The sequence below is a fragment of the Eleutherodactylus coqui genome, chromosome 6 (assembly GCF_035609145.1).
Source record: "Eleutherodactylus coqui strain aEleCoq1 chromosome 6, aEleCoq1.hap1, whole genome shotgun sequence".
Classification (NCBI taxonomy): Eukaryota; Metazoa; Chordata; class Amphibia; order Anura; family Eleutherodactylidae; genus Eleutherodactylus; species Eleutherodactylus coqui.
In genome coordinates, this window is record NC_089842.1 from 126154843 (window position 1) to 126171429 (window position 16587).

At 43.7% G+C, this 16587-nt stretch overlaps 1 protein-coding gene across 3 annotated transcripts in view; it reads left to right on the plus strand.

Moving 5' to 3' along the window:
- CCDC88C (coiled-coil domain containing 88C) overlaps positions 1–16587 on the plus strand; it is a 108795-nt gene that overhangs the window by 44577 nt on the left and 47631 nt on the right. For all 3 annotated transcript variants that reach the window (XM_066607552.1, XM_066607554.1, XM_066607555.1), the window contains 9 exons: positions 1462–1602; positions 4211–4395; positions 5027–5108; positions 6353–6511; positions 7446–7592; positions 9327–9471; positions 10282–10463; positions 13291–13428; positions 13508–14578. In XM_066607552.1, coding sequence (XP_066463649.1) covers positions 1462–1602; positions 4211–4395; positions 5027–5108; positions 6353–6511; positions 7446–7592; positions 9327–9471; positions 10282–10463; positions 13291–13428; positions 13508–14578 — 2250 coding nt within the window. The remainder of the gene's footprint in view (positions 1–1461; positions 1603–4210; positions 4396–5026; positions 5109–6352; positions 6512–7445; positions 7593–9326; positions 9472–10281; positions 10464–13290; positions 13429–13507; positions 14579–16587) is intronic.

Here is a 16587-nt window from a genome sequence, read left to right on the forward strand (position 1 = left end):
CAAATAAGGAAGATAGAACAATACCTCTGCAGCGCCACCTATTGGATGGCAGCCTTCCTGCAAATCAATGTCTGACCCTTTATACAGATCTTTATAACAATGATTGGAAATTGAAAACCAAGTCATAACCAATACATAGACAGCTGTTCGGGGGCCCTCATCAGTGTGCAGTAGGATTCTGGTTTGGCACCTGGAACTCTTCTTGTCCTTAGTATGTTCAGCACAGGTTACATACTGGGACTGGTCCACAAACGCTTGCAAGAATTGGAGCCGCCTTTCAGTTTGGAGCACTCATTCCAGCGGTCTCTATCAACTGTAGTCCTGAGCAGATCCAGGCGTAGACAGCGGTCTGTAATCGTTCTGTCAGATTTGTTTTTCGCTGCTCTCCCCCTCAGACCCAACTCTAATCAAAAATCCTTCTCACTGCTCAGTAATGCATAGAAGGTGCCTTAGCCCAGCCGCACTCTGCCCTTACACTGACTTACTGACCATGAGGTGCCATGAGCTATTCATAACCTGGCCCCTTTAAGGATTTATCACCTATTCATAGGATGGATACTAAAAGTCTGATCAGTGGTGGTCTTACTGCTGAGACCCCCACCAATTCTAAGAACGGGGGTCCTGTACCTCCTCTCCTCCTCACTGTAGCCTTGCTGCACTCACCACAGGGAGGTGGAGATAGAACAAAGCAGTGGAGCCTCTCCATTAATCTTCAATGGGACTGCCGGAGATAGCTGAGCACTTGTACTCTGCTACATCTTTCAACCCTATTGAAATAAACGGATCAGTATTGCAGCTCTTTTCAACACCCATGTAACTGCGGGTGGGTGCAGCGAGCCCGCAAAAAGGCAAATGAGGAAACGGAACCCTTGTTCTTGCGTTCGGTGGGGATTTCCGTGGTGAGTCCTCCCCCTCACAATCGGACTTTTGTCACATATACTGGTGCTAGATGAGTCTGTTTTGATGCAACCTCTTTAAAGGCACATCACAGAATACAATCAGCAATACACAAATCTAGCACAATGCCTGCAATAAAGTATATATTAAAAATCATCACAAATGAGATAACACAATATAACATGGCACAACATAACGGGAGCTTAGTCACCAGTTACTTCACTGACGGTTGCAGCTCAAGGATACACTTATTGCATGGGGAGTTATGTGTTCTGGCAGTCCTTGTTGGGGCACCCCTCATAAGCTGGATGTTCTGCAGTATCTTCGACAAGTCTTCCAGCAAATCAGTTCTGTAGTATTACTTTAGATGACTAGATAGTAGTTACTGTGAAGGAGTACTGGGTGATGACTTGTGTAAACTGCAACGGCGACTACATCGTTGGTCATTCAGTTGTACCGAAGTCAGATAAATGAGTGATTGATACATGCCATAGTGTTCCACCTCTGCAGAGCTGCACTCCTCTTTGTGTTCTGTAACTGATAGCTAATTTCACTGTGTGGCAGGTGACCCATAATCAGGAGAATGTTTTTGATCTACAATGGCTGGAGGTACCGGACATGGCCCCCGAAGAGCTGGAGACTTTGTCCCGGAACATGGCGCTCCACCTGAAGAGACTACTAGATGAGAGGGATGACTATAAAGAGGTAAGATGTCTGCACGGGGTGCCAGAAGTTGTTGGCTCTGGTTTTGAGTGGCTGTCCATGTAATTCCCAGCCTAGAGTAAGAACCTTTCCTACAGAGTGGCCCTGGTTTAAGGTGGGGAACCCTTGATGAGGGGAAAGAATGCCCTTCCATAACTTATATGTTGGGCCTGATATGTAATCCAGAAGTTCACTTTTCTTTCATCCTGGGCGGGGGTGTTGCCTGTATACATATTTGGGTGTTCTATAATGATCTTCCTGGAGTGCGGCTGTTAGGCTGCAGTGGGATGAAAGAAAAAAAACTGTACTTGTCCTGTGGCTTGATTTCTTTACTTTGACTCTGTGATTGGAGAGGAAGGGAGCAGCCGCCATCTCTTCCCCGCTGGTGGCACTGACCTCTGGCGCAGGACGCGATGCTGACTCGTCCTCTTTGAACAGCAGCCAATATGAATCAGGGCCGGGGAGGGACGACATTCTCTGCTCCACTGACTGAACTCATTCTGCATTATCTGACATTAGGTTCATGACAGGATATTCTGGCATGATGCCAGCTGCCGACCAGGGGTCTGTTTACGACAATGTCTATGGGAGGTGACTAAAGTCCATTTTTAGGGATTTTACAATTGAGCTGTAAATCATGTCTCATTGGGTCTCTAGGGTGAAGGACTTCAAAACGGCATCGTCTGGCCCTGTGTCAGTTACAAGAGAAGTGTAGCATTACAGGGAATTCAAATGAAAGACCACCTAAGCAATACATGGACCACCAGAGCAACTTTTTTTTTTTTTTGAAGGGGAGGATTCTCTTTATGAGAACAACGGCCTTTAAAAGGGTTGTCCAGAACCTTGGGCCTTTTTGTTCTATTGATGACCTTCCCTCTGGAAATCCGTTCCATGCACCACTTTTGGCGCAGGAAGTAGATTTATCATTAAGGCAATATTATATCTAATCTTTTTCTGCATTACAGTAATTTCTGCTAGTAGCCCAGGAGATAAAGAACTCTGTGCCCGCTATAGATCCTCCAGAGTTTCTTTTTAACTCTAGAGCTCAATATTCTCTGGATAACCTATTTAAGGGCTTCCCATTTCAGTGGCAGAGATGTAGGATTAGCTGCATCATCGCTTACGAAATTGGAGATTACCTATTCAATCGCTGTCTTACATACTGCATTTTTCAAGAGTGATTCATTCAGCCACCATGTCCACTCCCTAGACTTTAAGCCCGGCAGGGTTAAATTTAAGAACGTCTGAGCATGATCAGGCCATCACTCCAATATCCGATAAAACGTCAATGCGAATTGGGAGATGAAAACCATATCCAACCTGCTATGTGAGTTATATGATGGAGAGTAATGCATACAATCTCTCTCTCGAATGCAATATTCTCCAAGCATCAAGTAATTATCGCACTCTGAGAGTAGCCATGACTCTCGTCAGAACCGTCCGGGAAACTGTGGGCCTGCTGGAAGAGGAGTCCAGAGAGGGGGACCATGACTACATTCAAATCCCCGCTGATCAGCAGCACATCTTCCATGAAGGACTCCGGTTTAGGCAAAATGTTTTTGAGAGTTTGCCCCTGATTTGGAATTGAGAAAATAAATATTCCCAATAGTGTATCATTTTGCCTGAATGTGAACTTTTGCAAAACGAATCTACCACCAATACGCTTTAAAAGTGTCTACTAGCATATATAGCAGGGATTTATGAAAAGCGATGAAGACCCCTCTAAATGGGGATTCAGGTGTTGTACGATGCACCCAAAAGTTGTAATGTTTAGATTGCATGCCGGGAACATGACCTATTTTAAAATGGTCCAAAAAGAAAAAACAAGAATAAAAACCTCTGCGCTCGTTTTGTCAGGGAGTGGAGGTCACCGCTGATATTCCATAGTATTTATTAAATCCAAATGACAAAAATCAAACAATGCACAATAATGTTTTACCAGCAGCACATGCAGAAAACCACATCTATGGCAGGACTCCAAATAGATGCAGCAGCCACATGGACAAGAACCATATCCAAATATGGTAATCAAAAAAGGAAATGTGGCAGCATCCGTGGGTGCAAAAAGATCTTGAAATTCTTTATTCTCCTATAGCACAAAAAAGGTGTACAGCAACATTCCGTCCCCCAATTAAGCCTTTGTCAAGCAACTCTGGTATGGGGATCTTCTATTAAGAAACGTAAGAGTAGGACAGATCAGATAAGAACCAGTGCTGATCCTTTTTCCCAGTGAGATGAGCAGTGGTAAATGCATCAGGGGGACGCTCATCTTTGTTTGGCTCAGCATCTTTATGGGTAGGGCAGTTAGCTAATTGCCTGACAACTCTCTTATGGGTATAGCCAGCTTTATTTTGTCAAGGAGACCAGCCTAATGAAGATGAATTTTTTTTTTTTAGTTTTGAAGAAGAAATGTGTTCAGAGCAGTTGTCACTTCCCTTCCCCCATTCTTTCTTGGCAGTTCATACACAATATATGGGGGTGCAACACAGAGTACAGGAGAGCCTCCAATCAGGGTAAAGAGAATTTGAAATCTGTCCTTCACCCCTATGCAAGACAGAGAGGAAATTGTAAATTGGTTGGTCATTATTGTGGATGTTTTTTTCTTGATCAGGTGATTGTAGATCTCACAATGGAAAGGGATTATCTTCAGTCTCTGAATCCACCCAGTCCAGTCAAGTTTTCGAACCCAGATGTCTCATCCAGCGTTGTCAACCATCTTTCTACAGAGGACAAGCAGCACTTGGCTGTTGAGCTTGCAGACAGCAAAGCCAAATTACGGCGGTTACGGCAGGAATTGTGAGTTACTTCTCAGCAGAATTGTGCTGAAATCATAACTTTACCAGAATTATCATCGCTGAGCTTGAGATACAGCCTATATTGTACTCCAGATCTGCACTCCAATATTTTGATTGTGTAATCATTGTGTACAGAATTGCATTACATATCCTGTACTGATCCTGAGCTACATCATGCATTGTACTCCAGAGCTGTACTCACTATTCTGCTGGTGGAGTCACTGTGTACATACATTACATTACTTATCCTGTACTGATCCTGAGTTACATCATGTATTGTACTCCAGAGCTGTACTCACTATTCTGCTGGTGGAGTCACTGTGTACATACATTACATTACTTATCCTGCACTGATCCTGAGTTACATCATGTATTGTACTCCAGAGCTGCACTCAATAGTCTGCTGGTATATTGAAAACAGCAGGTATGGCAACAGACACTTCAGTAACAGCTTAATGGAGGGAGGGGAAGACCTGTCACTTCTTGACACAGATTCCAAATTAACATACCAATTTGAAAGTTGAAAAGGGCTAAATCTGCATGCAGTTCAATGGGCATAGCTGTGGTGGAAATGGCTTGAACAAGCAGTTTTATAACAAAAACAATTTTTTTTTATTTGTAAATCTTCACAGGGAAGAAAAGTCAGAGATTCTCTTGGACACGAAGCATGAATTGGAAAGGCTCAACTTGGAACTTCAGAGACTCAAACAAGAGGTAAAAGGGGTGAAAATCTTTTTACAGGGACCTTCTTGGATAGGTCCTCAATATGTGATCAGTGGGAGTCTGGCACTAGGGATCCCCAACAATAAGCTGTCTGAAGTGTTTGTGGTGCTCGGGTGAGTACAATTGTCACTTCACTGCATACCAAGCACAGTGTCATACATTGTATAGTGGCTGTACCTGGTATTGCAGCTGCTGTCAGGCTATGTGATTGATGATCATGATTAAGGATGAGCGAATATACTCGCTAAAGCACTACTCGTCCGAGTAATGTGCTTTAGACGAGTATCTCCCTGCTTGTCCTTAAAGATTTGGGGGCTGCCGCGGAGCGGGGAGCTGCGGGGGAGAGTGGGGAGGAACGGAGGGGAGATCTCTCTCTCCCGCCCGCTCTCCCCTGCTCCCCGCCGCGACTCACCTGTCAGCCGCAGCAGTCCCCGAATCTTTAATGACAAGCAGGGAGATACTCGTCTAAGGCACGTTACTCGGACGAGTAGTGCTTTAGCAAGTATACTCGCTCATCCTTGATCATGATGTCACAGGCTTGAGAAGAGCACAACTGTTTCTTCAATCAGCTAATCAGCAGTGATCCCAAGTGGCAGACCACCACAATCGGATATTGATGACCTATCCTGAGGACAAGTCATTAATATTGAAGTCTTGAAAACCCCCTTTAAATATGCTTGGGACGAGTTTCTATGAAATTGCACATGACTGCAGCTTGGGAAATAAGTGAGTTGTGGAGGTTGTGACATTCTTTCTTATAGAAACAATGGGACTTACTATTGAAAAGTCAACAGTTTTCTGGTACAAATTGTGCTAGAAAACTGTCAAACATACTTTTTGCCACATTCACTGTGTTTGAGACAATTTTTGTAAGCTTTTTTTTCTTGCTGTGTCTGACAAAGGCACGTTCCTTTTGTTAATTTAAAAAAAAAAAAAAAAAAGCTGCCTAAATCGTGTCAAAATTGTGTCATAATTTTTGGTATAAAAATCATAAAATGCGACAGATTTATCATTCATCAGAGATATTGTGATAAATCTGGTGTATTTTAGGACTGTGTAGTTTGTTTGTACTGTGTTACTTTTAGACCATGTTAATAACTAAGCTCTGTCCATGCTACAATGGTACTGACACTACTGGGCCACTAAATGAAACCAGGAGCCCCAGCTGTATTCTATCTATTCAATTATTGGATATTGGATCAAATTGTTTTCCTACTTTTCCCTGCATTTTCCAGAATACCCAACTGGCAGCTGAAGCTCGCGCTGCTCGCACGTACAGAGATGAGTTGGATTCGCTGAAGGAAGCAGCCGGCAAGGTTGACCGTCTGGAGAGCGAACTCATCCGGTGCAAAGAGAAACTTCATGATGTGGAATTCTACAAAGCACGGATGGATGTAGGCTACATTTGTTCCTCAGTCATTTCTTAGCTAGATCCGCTGAGGGTATACATAGCCCTACTATAATGACATGTCCTTCTCTTCTGATACCATCACATGATATTGTGAAGGATTTGAAATGCGTAAGCGCTCTGGTAATGTTTAGCAGATAAATAAAAGATGAGGCATTTACTCCAGGCTTATGGTGCCAGTTGTCATTCAGGAGACCAGAAGACCTCCTGCAGGGGGTTGTTGTCACTCGGTTCTTCCATACTCCTGAATGGTAAAATATCCGCAGTTGCACATTGATTCATCCTCCATGTTTGCAAGCAAAAGGCACTGCAGAACCATTTTCTGGGTGCTTTGCGCCAGGTTTTGCGACACCTGGAGAATGAAATTTGCTGGAATATTCTTTACTGTGAAAGATTAGATTTCCAGCTTCCCTCTGGAGGAGAAATGTGATCCTGGTAACACTGCATGTTCCGAGCCGGGGCGAAACTGAGATGAGACGCTGAGCCCAAGTAGCATTGTTTGCAGGAGCACTGACCCTGCACGACTCCCGCCTTACTGCATATAGAGTAATCCATATATTATCATATTACCTCTACCAGAGAGCACTTTACTGAACATGTACATCATTATATAGCATATGCTTCCTTTAATCTAGCATGAATACATTCTGGATTATCAGATGGTTTATAAAATGTACCAGGAAGTAAAGACAGTCAAAAATACAATATTAGCAGAATCTTTCTGGGAGAAGGGAAGTTGTAGTCCTGTTCATTTTCAGCTTGCTGTTTCATGAATAAAATGCTAGAACTACAGTGAAGACTGACACACAGGCTGTAGAGTTTCCTAAGAGTGGAAATTGAATAAAGTAATTTTACTGCATAGTTCATGTCCTGCTCGGATATATAATGTACAGGGTGTGATCAACGCTTATTTTTTGCAGGAGGTGAGAGAGGATAATCTGATTCTCATTGAAACGAAGACTCTGCTGGAGGAGCAGCTGGAGGCGGCGCGGGCCCGGACTGACAAAGTGCATGAGCTTGAGAAGGAGAATCTGCAGCTGAAATCAAAGATTCACGACCAGGAGCTGGTGAGGGGGCAAATACTTACAATAAGGGTTGCAGTAAGCGGCATTAGTCATCAATATATTAAAGCGACCCTTCAGTTTTGGGAAAAAATTCTGTCCTCGGATCGGAAGCTGGGGGAGTATCTTATCTGTACTTTATCTTCTCTTCCTGGTCCCTCCATTCTGCCGGATCGGTGTTTCATTTACAGATGGCTACCACCATCTTCTAACTATAAAACTGCACTGTGATTGGCCAGGGTTGATCATGTGAGCAGCGCTGCCCAGTCACAAAGCTGCTAGCATTGGTAGTTCAAATATTACTAATGTACTATGGATGCTCTGGTAGTCTAAGGCCTCATGTCCACGGGGAAAATCAGATCCGCTGCAGATTCTACATGGAGAATCTGCAGCGGGTCCCTCCTGCCCCGCGGACATGAGCGCCGAAAATAAGAATTTATAAGAATTTACCTATCCGTAGCGGGCGGGGAAGCTCTGCTCTTCCTCACGGCCGGATCTTCTTTTTCGGCCGGCGGATGAATTCCTCACGCCGGCGGCACGTCGTCGACGTGCCGCGCGCATGCGCCGGGCACATCCGCCGAGCCGAAGCAAGGGAGATGCAGCCGTGAGGAAGAGAAGACCTTTCCGGCCCGCTGCGGGTGAGTAAATTCTTTTAAATTCCTATTTTAGGTCTCCCGCGGATCCGGACGGCTTCCATAGGCTTCAATAGAAGCCCGCGGGAGACCCGCATGAAAATGGAGCATGGTCCAGATTTTTTCATGCTCCATTTTTTTTAAAATCACTTTTAGTGACGATCCGCGGGTATTTATCTACCCGCGGGTGGTCAATGCATCTCTATGGGATGCGGATCTGCATGCGGGAGATCCGCTGCGGATCTTAAATCATATTTTGCCCGTGGACATGAGCCCTAAAGATGGCAGTAATTATATTGGCTGCCTGAAAATGGAACAGAAACCAGTAGAATGAAGGGCCAGGAAGAGAAGATAAAGTACAGATAAGATATCCCTCCAGCCTCTGGGCAGAATTTATTGTCTTGAAATCGGAAGGTCACTTTAAATGTTCATCTTATTATTTGAATAACCCTTCATCTGTGTCTGGACGCTGCTGTACTGGGGCCCACTATAGCTGTGCTCATGCTGATCCCCATGAGTCATAAACCTGCTGATAGAAGTACAGTGAAGTATAAGAATAGGAGTGAACAGGTGTAGTTTTACATTGTTCAGGTGTGAATAACATTTAAGGTCTGTAAAAAGTTGAGTAATGCCCTCCATAGACCTGAAATCCGACTGCTACTCATTGATGCCTCCAGAGGAGTTCAATATAATTATGGGATTTGCAACAATGACAGAATCTCCCTTGAATTTACCTGCTCTGGGTAATGGCGTAGGCACTAGAGATGAGCGAACGTACTTGGTAAGGGCGATTTCGCAATCGAGCACCACGATTTTCGAGTACTTCACTACTCGGGTGAAAAGTACTCGGGTGCGCCGGGGGGCAGGGGGAGGCCGGGGAACAGGGGGAGCCCTGTCTCTCTCCCTCTAGCCACCCCCCCCCCCCCCCCGCTGCAACCCCCCACTCACCCACAGCGCCCCCGAGTACTTTTCACCCGAGTAGTGAAGTACTCGAAAATCGCGGTGCTCGATTGCGAAATCGCCCTTACCGAGTACGTTCGCTCATCTCTAGTAGGCACTGATCACGCCACTTTTACTATGCTGTTCTATGATTCTTCTGTGTCATCAGGACCGATTCTCAGACAAGAACCGGATTGAGGAGTTGATAGAGGAGAACATGGTGCTGGCAATCGCTCACAAGCAAAGTATGAACGAGTCGGTGCAGTTGGGGTGGGAACTGGAGCAGGCGTCCAAGACAAGCGACCTGTCTGATGGTAAGAACTGCAACGTCCTGACCTACACGGTTTATTCTAATGAGATATTGCATGAAACCTTCTCTACTGTAATAACCATACTGTATCTAAAAAAATGACTAAAAATAATTAAAACCCACCACCAGATATACTTCATCTGCAGGCCTTTCAGGTTATATCAGGATGTGATTAGTTCGGTAGCTCCAGGACTGTCGTGTCACCTGTTGATTGTTGTTTTACTTGGAACGTTGAGATGAGAAGTTTACTCAATAAGTCATCAACGGATTTCCTACAATTGCCAAATGTAGTAGAGTCCCCTCTAGTGGCCAAGATGTGTCATAACTGATGAAATGGAAGAAATTTATATTCGTATGCAGTTCAGATTTTAACTTTTTCTTTTGGTCAAGAGCGCTAGTCTTTGCAGCCTCATCAGTCCATGACTACCAGTGGTAGGGCCACAATATTATTGTGACATTGGGGCATGATTGCAGTTGTAGCTTTGCAGCAAGTGGAAAGCTACAGGTTGTAGGCCATTAGGTTAGACAATAGCCATCATAGTGCGTTTGCTTCTCCTTTTGATATCCAGTCTGATGGTCAGACTCGGGGGCAGACTAAGCATTTAGGCATTAGGAAAATGTCAGAGGGTACAACACTTTTAAGAGATGAGGCAGCAAAAAACTAAGATGCAAGTTGTAAGTGCTCCTAAATTGCAATTCATTAACTCACATGAAATGTAGCATGGCTCTCATGGTAGATAAGGAGTTCCATGAGTAGGTCCAGATCACTCTGTCCTCCCCTCCTCATAAACAGCTTTATTCCTCTCATTAACAGCTAGGAAATCTGTTGTGTTTGAGCTTAATGAGTCGGCATCCAGCCGCATACTGAAGCTAGAAAAGGACAACCAGAGTCTCCAGCAGATCATTCAGGAGCTTCGAGAAGCCTCGATCAGTCTGGAGGAGAGCAGCCTCAAGAGCCAAGAACTTGAAAAGGAAAATCAGCAGCTTAACAAGAAGGTGGGTGTCCTGGTGTATTAGAGGCTAGCTCGGAGGACCTTCTACCATAGTTACTTTATCCACATTAACGCCAGTGGTGGTCTTACAGATATCACTATAAAGGAAATTGGTTATAGGAATAGTTTCTAGAACTGATTGTTGGATATCAAACCGGATGGTTTATAGATGATGTAGAGAAGCTTTCTGACACCATTTGTGAACCCAGCCTAACCTTACCATTGAGAAGACAGCCTTGTCATATATTCTGTATTAAAATGTCTCTAACTAGAATGTCACTGATGTTGGAGTGTCTCATATGTTGTAAAGCTGGACTTCACATAATCATTACTGAGGGATGATATATTCATGGCATCTACCAAGTAAAAGTGAGATATGCTACACAGAAATACTCTAAGCTGAAATAGGAAAGAAAAGGACCCTAGTAGTCTGACTAAAGACTGGCAGATGTCTTGTTGAACCACCTGGGTCTGTGAAACTTTAGCAAATGTGTTGTCCCAATGCTTTAGGTCCCTACCATTAAAAATTATATACATTAATCTTATATAATTTTTATTTCAATCAAGTATTTCATTTTTTTTTAAATTGTTACATAGTTGTATTAGGAAAGTTACTTTTTTATCATAAGGTATGCACTTTCTTGCTCAGGTGTCCTATTACTTTTGGTGGGAATCAGAAGTAATATTTATTTACATGTGTTAATACTCGGCGGGGCCTCCTTTGGCCCAAAAAGACATTGGATACTTTCCATTGCATACTTTGCGCTAATGTCTGATACACTTCAGCTGGCATTTCCCTCTATTCATCCTGGAAAACTATAGCGAGTTCTCTCAAGGAAGAGAGATGATCATATTTCCTGACCCAATGTTTCAGTTTGTCTAGAAGATGTTCAGTAGGGTTTCGGTCAAGACTCTGTGCAGACCATTCATATTGCGTAACATCCATATCATCCAACCAACATAAATAGTGTTGGATTTGTGACAAGGTGCGTTGTTGGAAGTATTGTTGAATATGCCCAGAGAACTGCCAGGCTGTTGACAGCATGATACAATCTAGAATGTCAAGGTACACTCCCTGTGTTAATAGTTCTTGCCACTACAATAACAGGCCAAGACTATGGCTCATAAAACCTCCCCAGACCATAATGGAACCCCTGCCAAATTAAACTATTGACAAAACACACTGCGGCAAAAGGCATTCTCCAGGCGTGCTCAACACCCAGGTACTTCCATCTCATTTCAAGATGGAGTAACGTGATTAATCACTCCATAGAACGTTCTTCCATTGCTTAAAGGGGTTGTCCCGCGAAAGCAAGTGGGTCTATACACTTCTGTATGGCCATATTAATGCACTTTGTAATATACATTGTGCATTAAAGGGGTTGTCCCGCGGCAGCAAGTGGGTCTATACACTTCTGTATGGCCATATTAATGCACTTTGTAATGTACATTGTGCATTAATTATGAGCCATACAGAAGTTATCAAAAGTTTTATACTTACCTGCTCCGTTGCTGGCGTCCTCGTCTCCATGGTGCCGACTAATTTTCGGCCTCCGATGGCCAAATTAGCCGCGCTTGCGCAGTCCGGGTCTTCTGCTGTCTTCAATGGGGCCGCTCGTGCAGAATGCCGGCTCCGTGTAGCTCCGCCCCGTCACGTGCCGATTCCAGCCAATCAGGAGGCTGGAATCGGCAATGGACCGCACAGAAGAGCTGCGGTCCACGGAGGGAGCAGACCCCGGCGGCCATCTTCAGCAGGTGAGTATGAAGACGCCGGACCGCCGGGATTCAGGTAAGCACTCTCCGGTTTGTTTTTTTAACCCCTGCATCGGGGTTGTCTCGCGCCGAACGGGGGGCGGGTTAAAAAAAAAACAAAAACCGTTTCGGCGCGGGACAACCCCTTTAATTATGAGCCATACAGAAGTTATCAGAAGTTATTCACTTACCTGTTCCGTTGCTAGCGTCCTCGTCTCCATGGTGCCGTCTAATTTTCAGCGTCTAATCGCCGGATTAGACGCGCTTGCGCAGTCCGGTCTTCTTCTTTTCTGAATGGGGCCGCTCGTGCCGGAGAGCGGCTCCTTGTATCTCCGCCCCGTCACGTGCCGATTCCAGCCAATCAGGAGGCTGGAATTGGCAATGGACCGCACAGAAGACCTGCGGTCCACCGAGGGAGAAGATCCCGGCGGCCATCTTCACCAGGTAAGTAAGAAGTCACCGGAGCGCGGGGATTCAGGTAAGCACTATCCCGTTTTCTTTTTTAACCCCTGCATCGGATTTGTCTCGCGCCGAACGGGGGGGCTATTGAAAAAAAAAAAAAACGTTTCGGCGCGGGACAACCCCTTTAACTGTCCAATGACAAGTCTTTTTGCACTATTGTAGAAAGTCTTATGTGTTGTGCTTTGTAATGGATGGCTTGTGCGCAGCGGCATAACCTTGTATATCCAATAGTGTTCAGTTCCCGTCAGAGACTATGGCTGAGAGTTTCAAGGGTCTACATTTTATATAGCATGGTTTAGGACACATGACATGCTAATAAGAAATGATCCATTCTACTAATAGCCATATCCAAATACTTTTGTAGGATACTGTATTTCAGTTATTTACAGTTTCTTTTATAGAAGTGCTCCTATTGGGCATGAAACTCTGGTACATTAGCTTGGATGTGGGACAAATGATATTTAGATATTTCTTTGAAGTGTTGTATATTATTTCAGATAAGTTTGCAATACAGATTAACTGTGTGTACAGCCAAAGTGAGTGATTAGGTTTCTGTATATGTGAAATGTGGGACAAATATGTGATGCATTAAAAAATGTTAATATTTTTCCTTGAAGATTGAAAACATGCACTCTCAAATCGAAAAGGAAAAGCAGAGCAGCACCGACTTGGAGAGTCTTGGGGAAGATTTACTGAAGGAAAAGGAAAATATTTCTCTAATTCTGGACAATGTGAAATCTGAAAAGGAAAGGCGGGTCAGTAATGAAGCAATTTTTTTTAAAATCAATTAATATAATAAGACATTTACTCAGGATGCATTTTCATTCTCTGCAGATTAAGCAGTTGGAGCAGGAAAATAAACACTTGTCTCACGCGATGGCAGCGTTAAGAAAAAGGGCCCAAGAAAGTACAGATTCAAGAGTAAAAGAAGTTGAGATGGAAAATAAGATTCTCCATGAGACCATCACAGACACCAGCAGTAAGCTGAATGAAGTGGAACATGAGAAGAAGCAGCTGCAGAAAGCATATGATCAGGTGAAGGACAGGGTGGAACAAGTGGAGAAAATGGAAAAAGAAGTTCAACGGCTGGAGAAGCAGAATGAAGTGTTGACCAAGAAGGTGTCCTCCACGAGGATCATAGAAGAAAAGGTGGAGGTTCTGGAAAAGGAGAATGGAAAGTTGGAATGTGAAAACAGAATATTTAAGAAGTCTCTGGATACGTTGCAGAATGTTTCCATCCGGCTGGGGGTTCTGGAGAATGAAAACAAGCAGCTGGATGAGGAGAACATGGAGCTCAGGAGAGCGGTGGAAGCCATGAGGTTCTCCTGTGCCAAGATCTCCCAGATCGAGAGAGAGAACAATGAGCTGCAGAAAGAGAAGGAAGAGCTGCAGAAGAATGTGGAAATGCTGAAGACACTGGGGAAAAAGTCAGAGCGTCTGGAAGTGAGCTACCAAGGCTTGAGCGAGGAAAACTGGAGGCTTCAGCAGATGATTGAGAAAGGAAATAAGAAAGTGACTGAACTGGAAGCAGAGCTCAAGGAGGTTGAGATGGAAAATAAAGTACTGCAAAAGTCCTTGGAGGAGATGAAGATTTCCAGCAAGAGGTTGGAAAGGTTGGAACAAGAAAAGAAGATAACGGAACAGCAAATGTTGCAGCTGGAGAAAGACAAGAAGATGTTGGAGAAAGAATCAAAGAGGTTCTGGCAGCAGGTAGAGCTGAAGGATGCCATTTTGGACGACAACAGTGTCAAGCTGGCTGACCTGGAGAAGGAGAATAAAACACTAGAGAAAGAAGTTTCCAAGCTGACGGAGTTTTCTTCTAGAACCCGAGAACTAGAAAAGGAGAACAAAGAGTTGGTGCAACAGATGACTGTTGACAAGAGGACACTGGCGACACTAAGAGAGGTACACAATTCTGAATAGTTACAGTAGTTGTGAACTAGAAGGGTTGTCCAGTTAAAAAAAAAAAAAATTTCCACATGCCCTGTAAAGGAAATTTTGAGTTAATAGAGCAAGGGTGTCCCCTGTTCAGACTAGTCATCTCTTGGCCAGAGTGCGTAGTGATCACAAAGAGCATGTCTCGCACAGAAGGACCTGTCCTGTCTTGCATTACATAGACAGACCATTGATTTGTATGGGCATGGTACAATTCTTCATTTCCCTGTTGTGACGCTACAGTAAAATGGGACACTTATTGGCAGGTGTTCCCAAAAAGTACAGCTGATTGCTGGTGGGGGGGGGGGGGGGGTCACACAGGGGGACACATTTTTATCAGTTTATTCTCAAAACACACTTCTAACCGAGTAGGGATTGTACAAAGTTGAGAGCTCTTTTAAAGCAAACCTGTCATGTTGAACGAGCAGTCAGTGCTACTATCATGTTATTGAGGAGATTGATATTGTGTGGTGGGCAAAGATTCAGTTTAGCTTGTATTTTATTCATTTAAATCTCATGTCTTTATGGTCTTAGGAGTCCAGTCGGCGGTACTAAAGGTGACTAACAGCTATCTTTGTGTTTATGCTGATACATGGAAGGTTGTCAATTATTGAGGCACTCCACCCACTGGACTCCTAAGCCCAGAATGAGTAAAAATTTTAATCTGTATGTCACAAAGTATACTGAATCTTTTAAAACAAAACCATATGTATATCAATCTGTTCAGATTATTCTGCTGTAGAACAGGATGCCAGTTGATTAGACAGCATTTTCATAGTGATAGATTTCAACTCAACTTCTGTCACCTCTAAAGCAAAAAGCAAACTTCCACTTGTTGCTATGTGGAATCTTCCCAAGACTTATCGCTCCTGTGCTTTCACACAGAAATGATGTCATTCAGTGAATAGAGGCGTACCATGTTCAGATCTCTTCCAGCTGCCCATTTCCATTCACTGTGAACAGGCAGTTGTTAAAAGTTGAATAACTACCTGTTTACACTGAGTGAGAACATAAGGTCCATTTACACACAAAGATGATCGCTTAAAATTTGTCAGAAACTGAAAGTTTTGAGCGATCATTTTGCATTAGGTACCAATGGGCTAATCAGCCCAATAGTAGCTAACTAGCTTCATTTGCATGTATTTAGAGAACAGCGAGGGGTCTGTTCTCTAAATACATGGCTTTTCTTCTGCCAAGGGCTTCTGGCTGCATACAATGCTATCAGCGCTGCCCACGGAGAACACAGCATGCCATCCCTCTTATCAGGGACGACTGCTTTTATGCTGAGCTGAACTCTGTGATGGATGAAGAGTGCACGAAGGGCACACATTTACACACAATGGCTATCACTTAAAAGCCGTCATTTGGACAAATTTGTGAGCGATAATCGTTGCGTGTAAATCAGCCTTTACTCACTAATCAATTAGTTTTAGTGAGCCGAAACTTATCGACTAGCAACTGCTAAGCAACTATCAGTGAAAATTGTTAGTTTGAGTGATTTTTAGACCGATAGCTGTCCCTTGTAAAGCCACTCTAACTTAGCTTACATATTTTGACTGGAGATAAACCTAACTGTTTAGGCTCCTTTTAGAAGATTCCGGTCTTGTGTACCCTATTTAGACAGGCAGATTCGTCATTGTCTCGTTCAACGAGAATCGTTCAGTCTTTCACATTAGCTAATATAAAAGAATGAATGAGCGCTGCTTAAACAGACCAAGAAGTCCACGAGCCAACAATGATTTTTATGCCTGCATAAAAGTAATGGCGAACGAGAAGCAAACTATTTTCGTTTGTGGTGCAGTAGTTGACTTTCACTTGTTTGAATGATCGTTCCGTCTAAAAACACCCTTAGCTGTGTATCTATTATCTGAGCTGCCACAATGTACTGTGCATTGTAAGTAGATTTATACTGTAAAATGTCGTTTTCTAGACCAGATAATTGTTCTAGAGATTCACTGTCCCTAGATTTCTCATATATC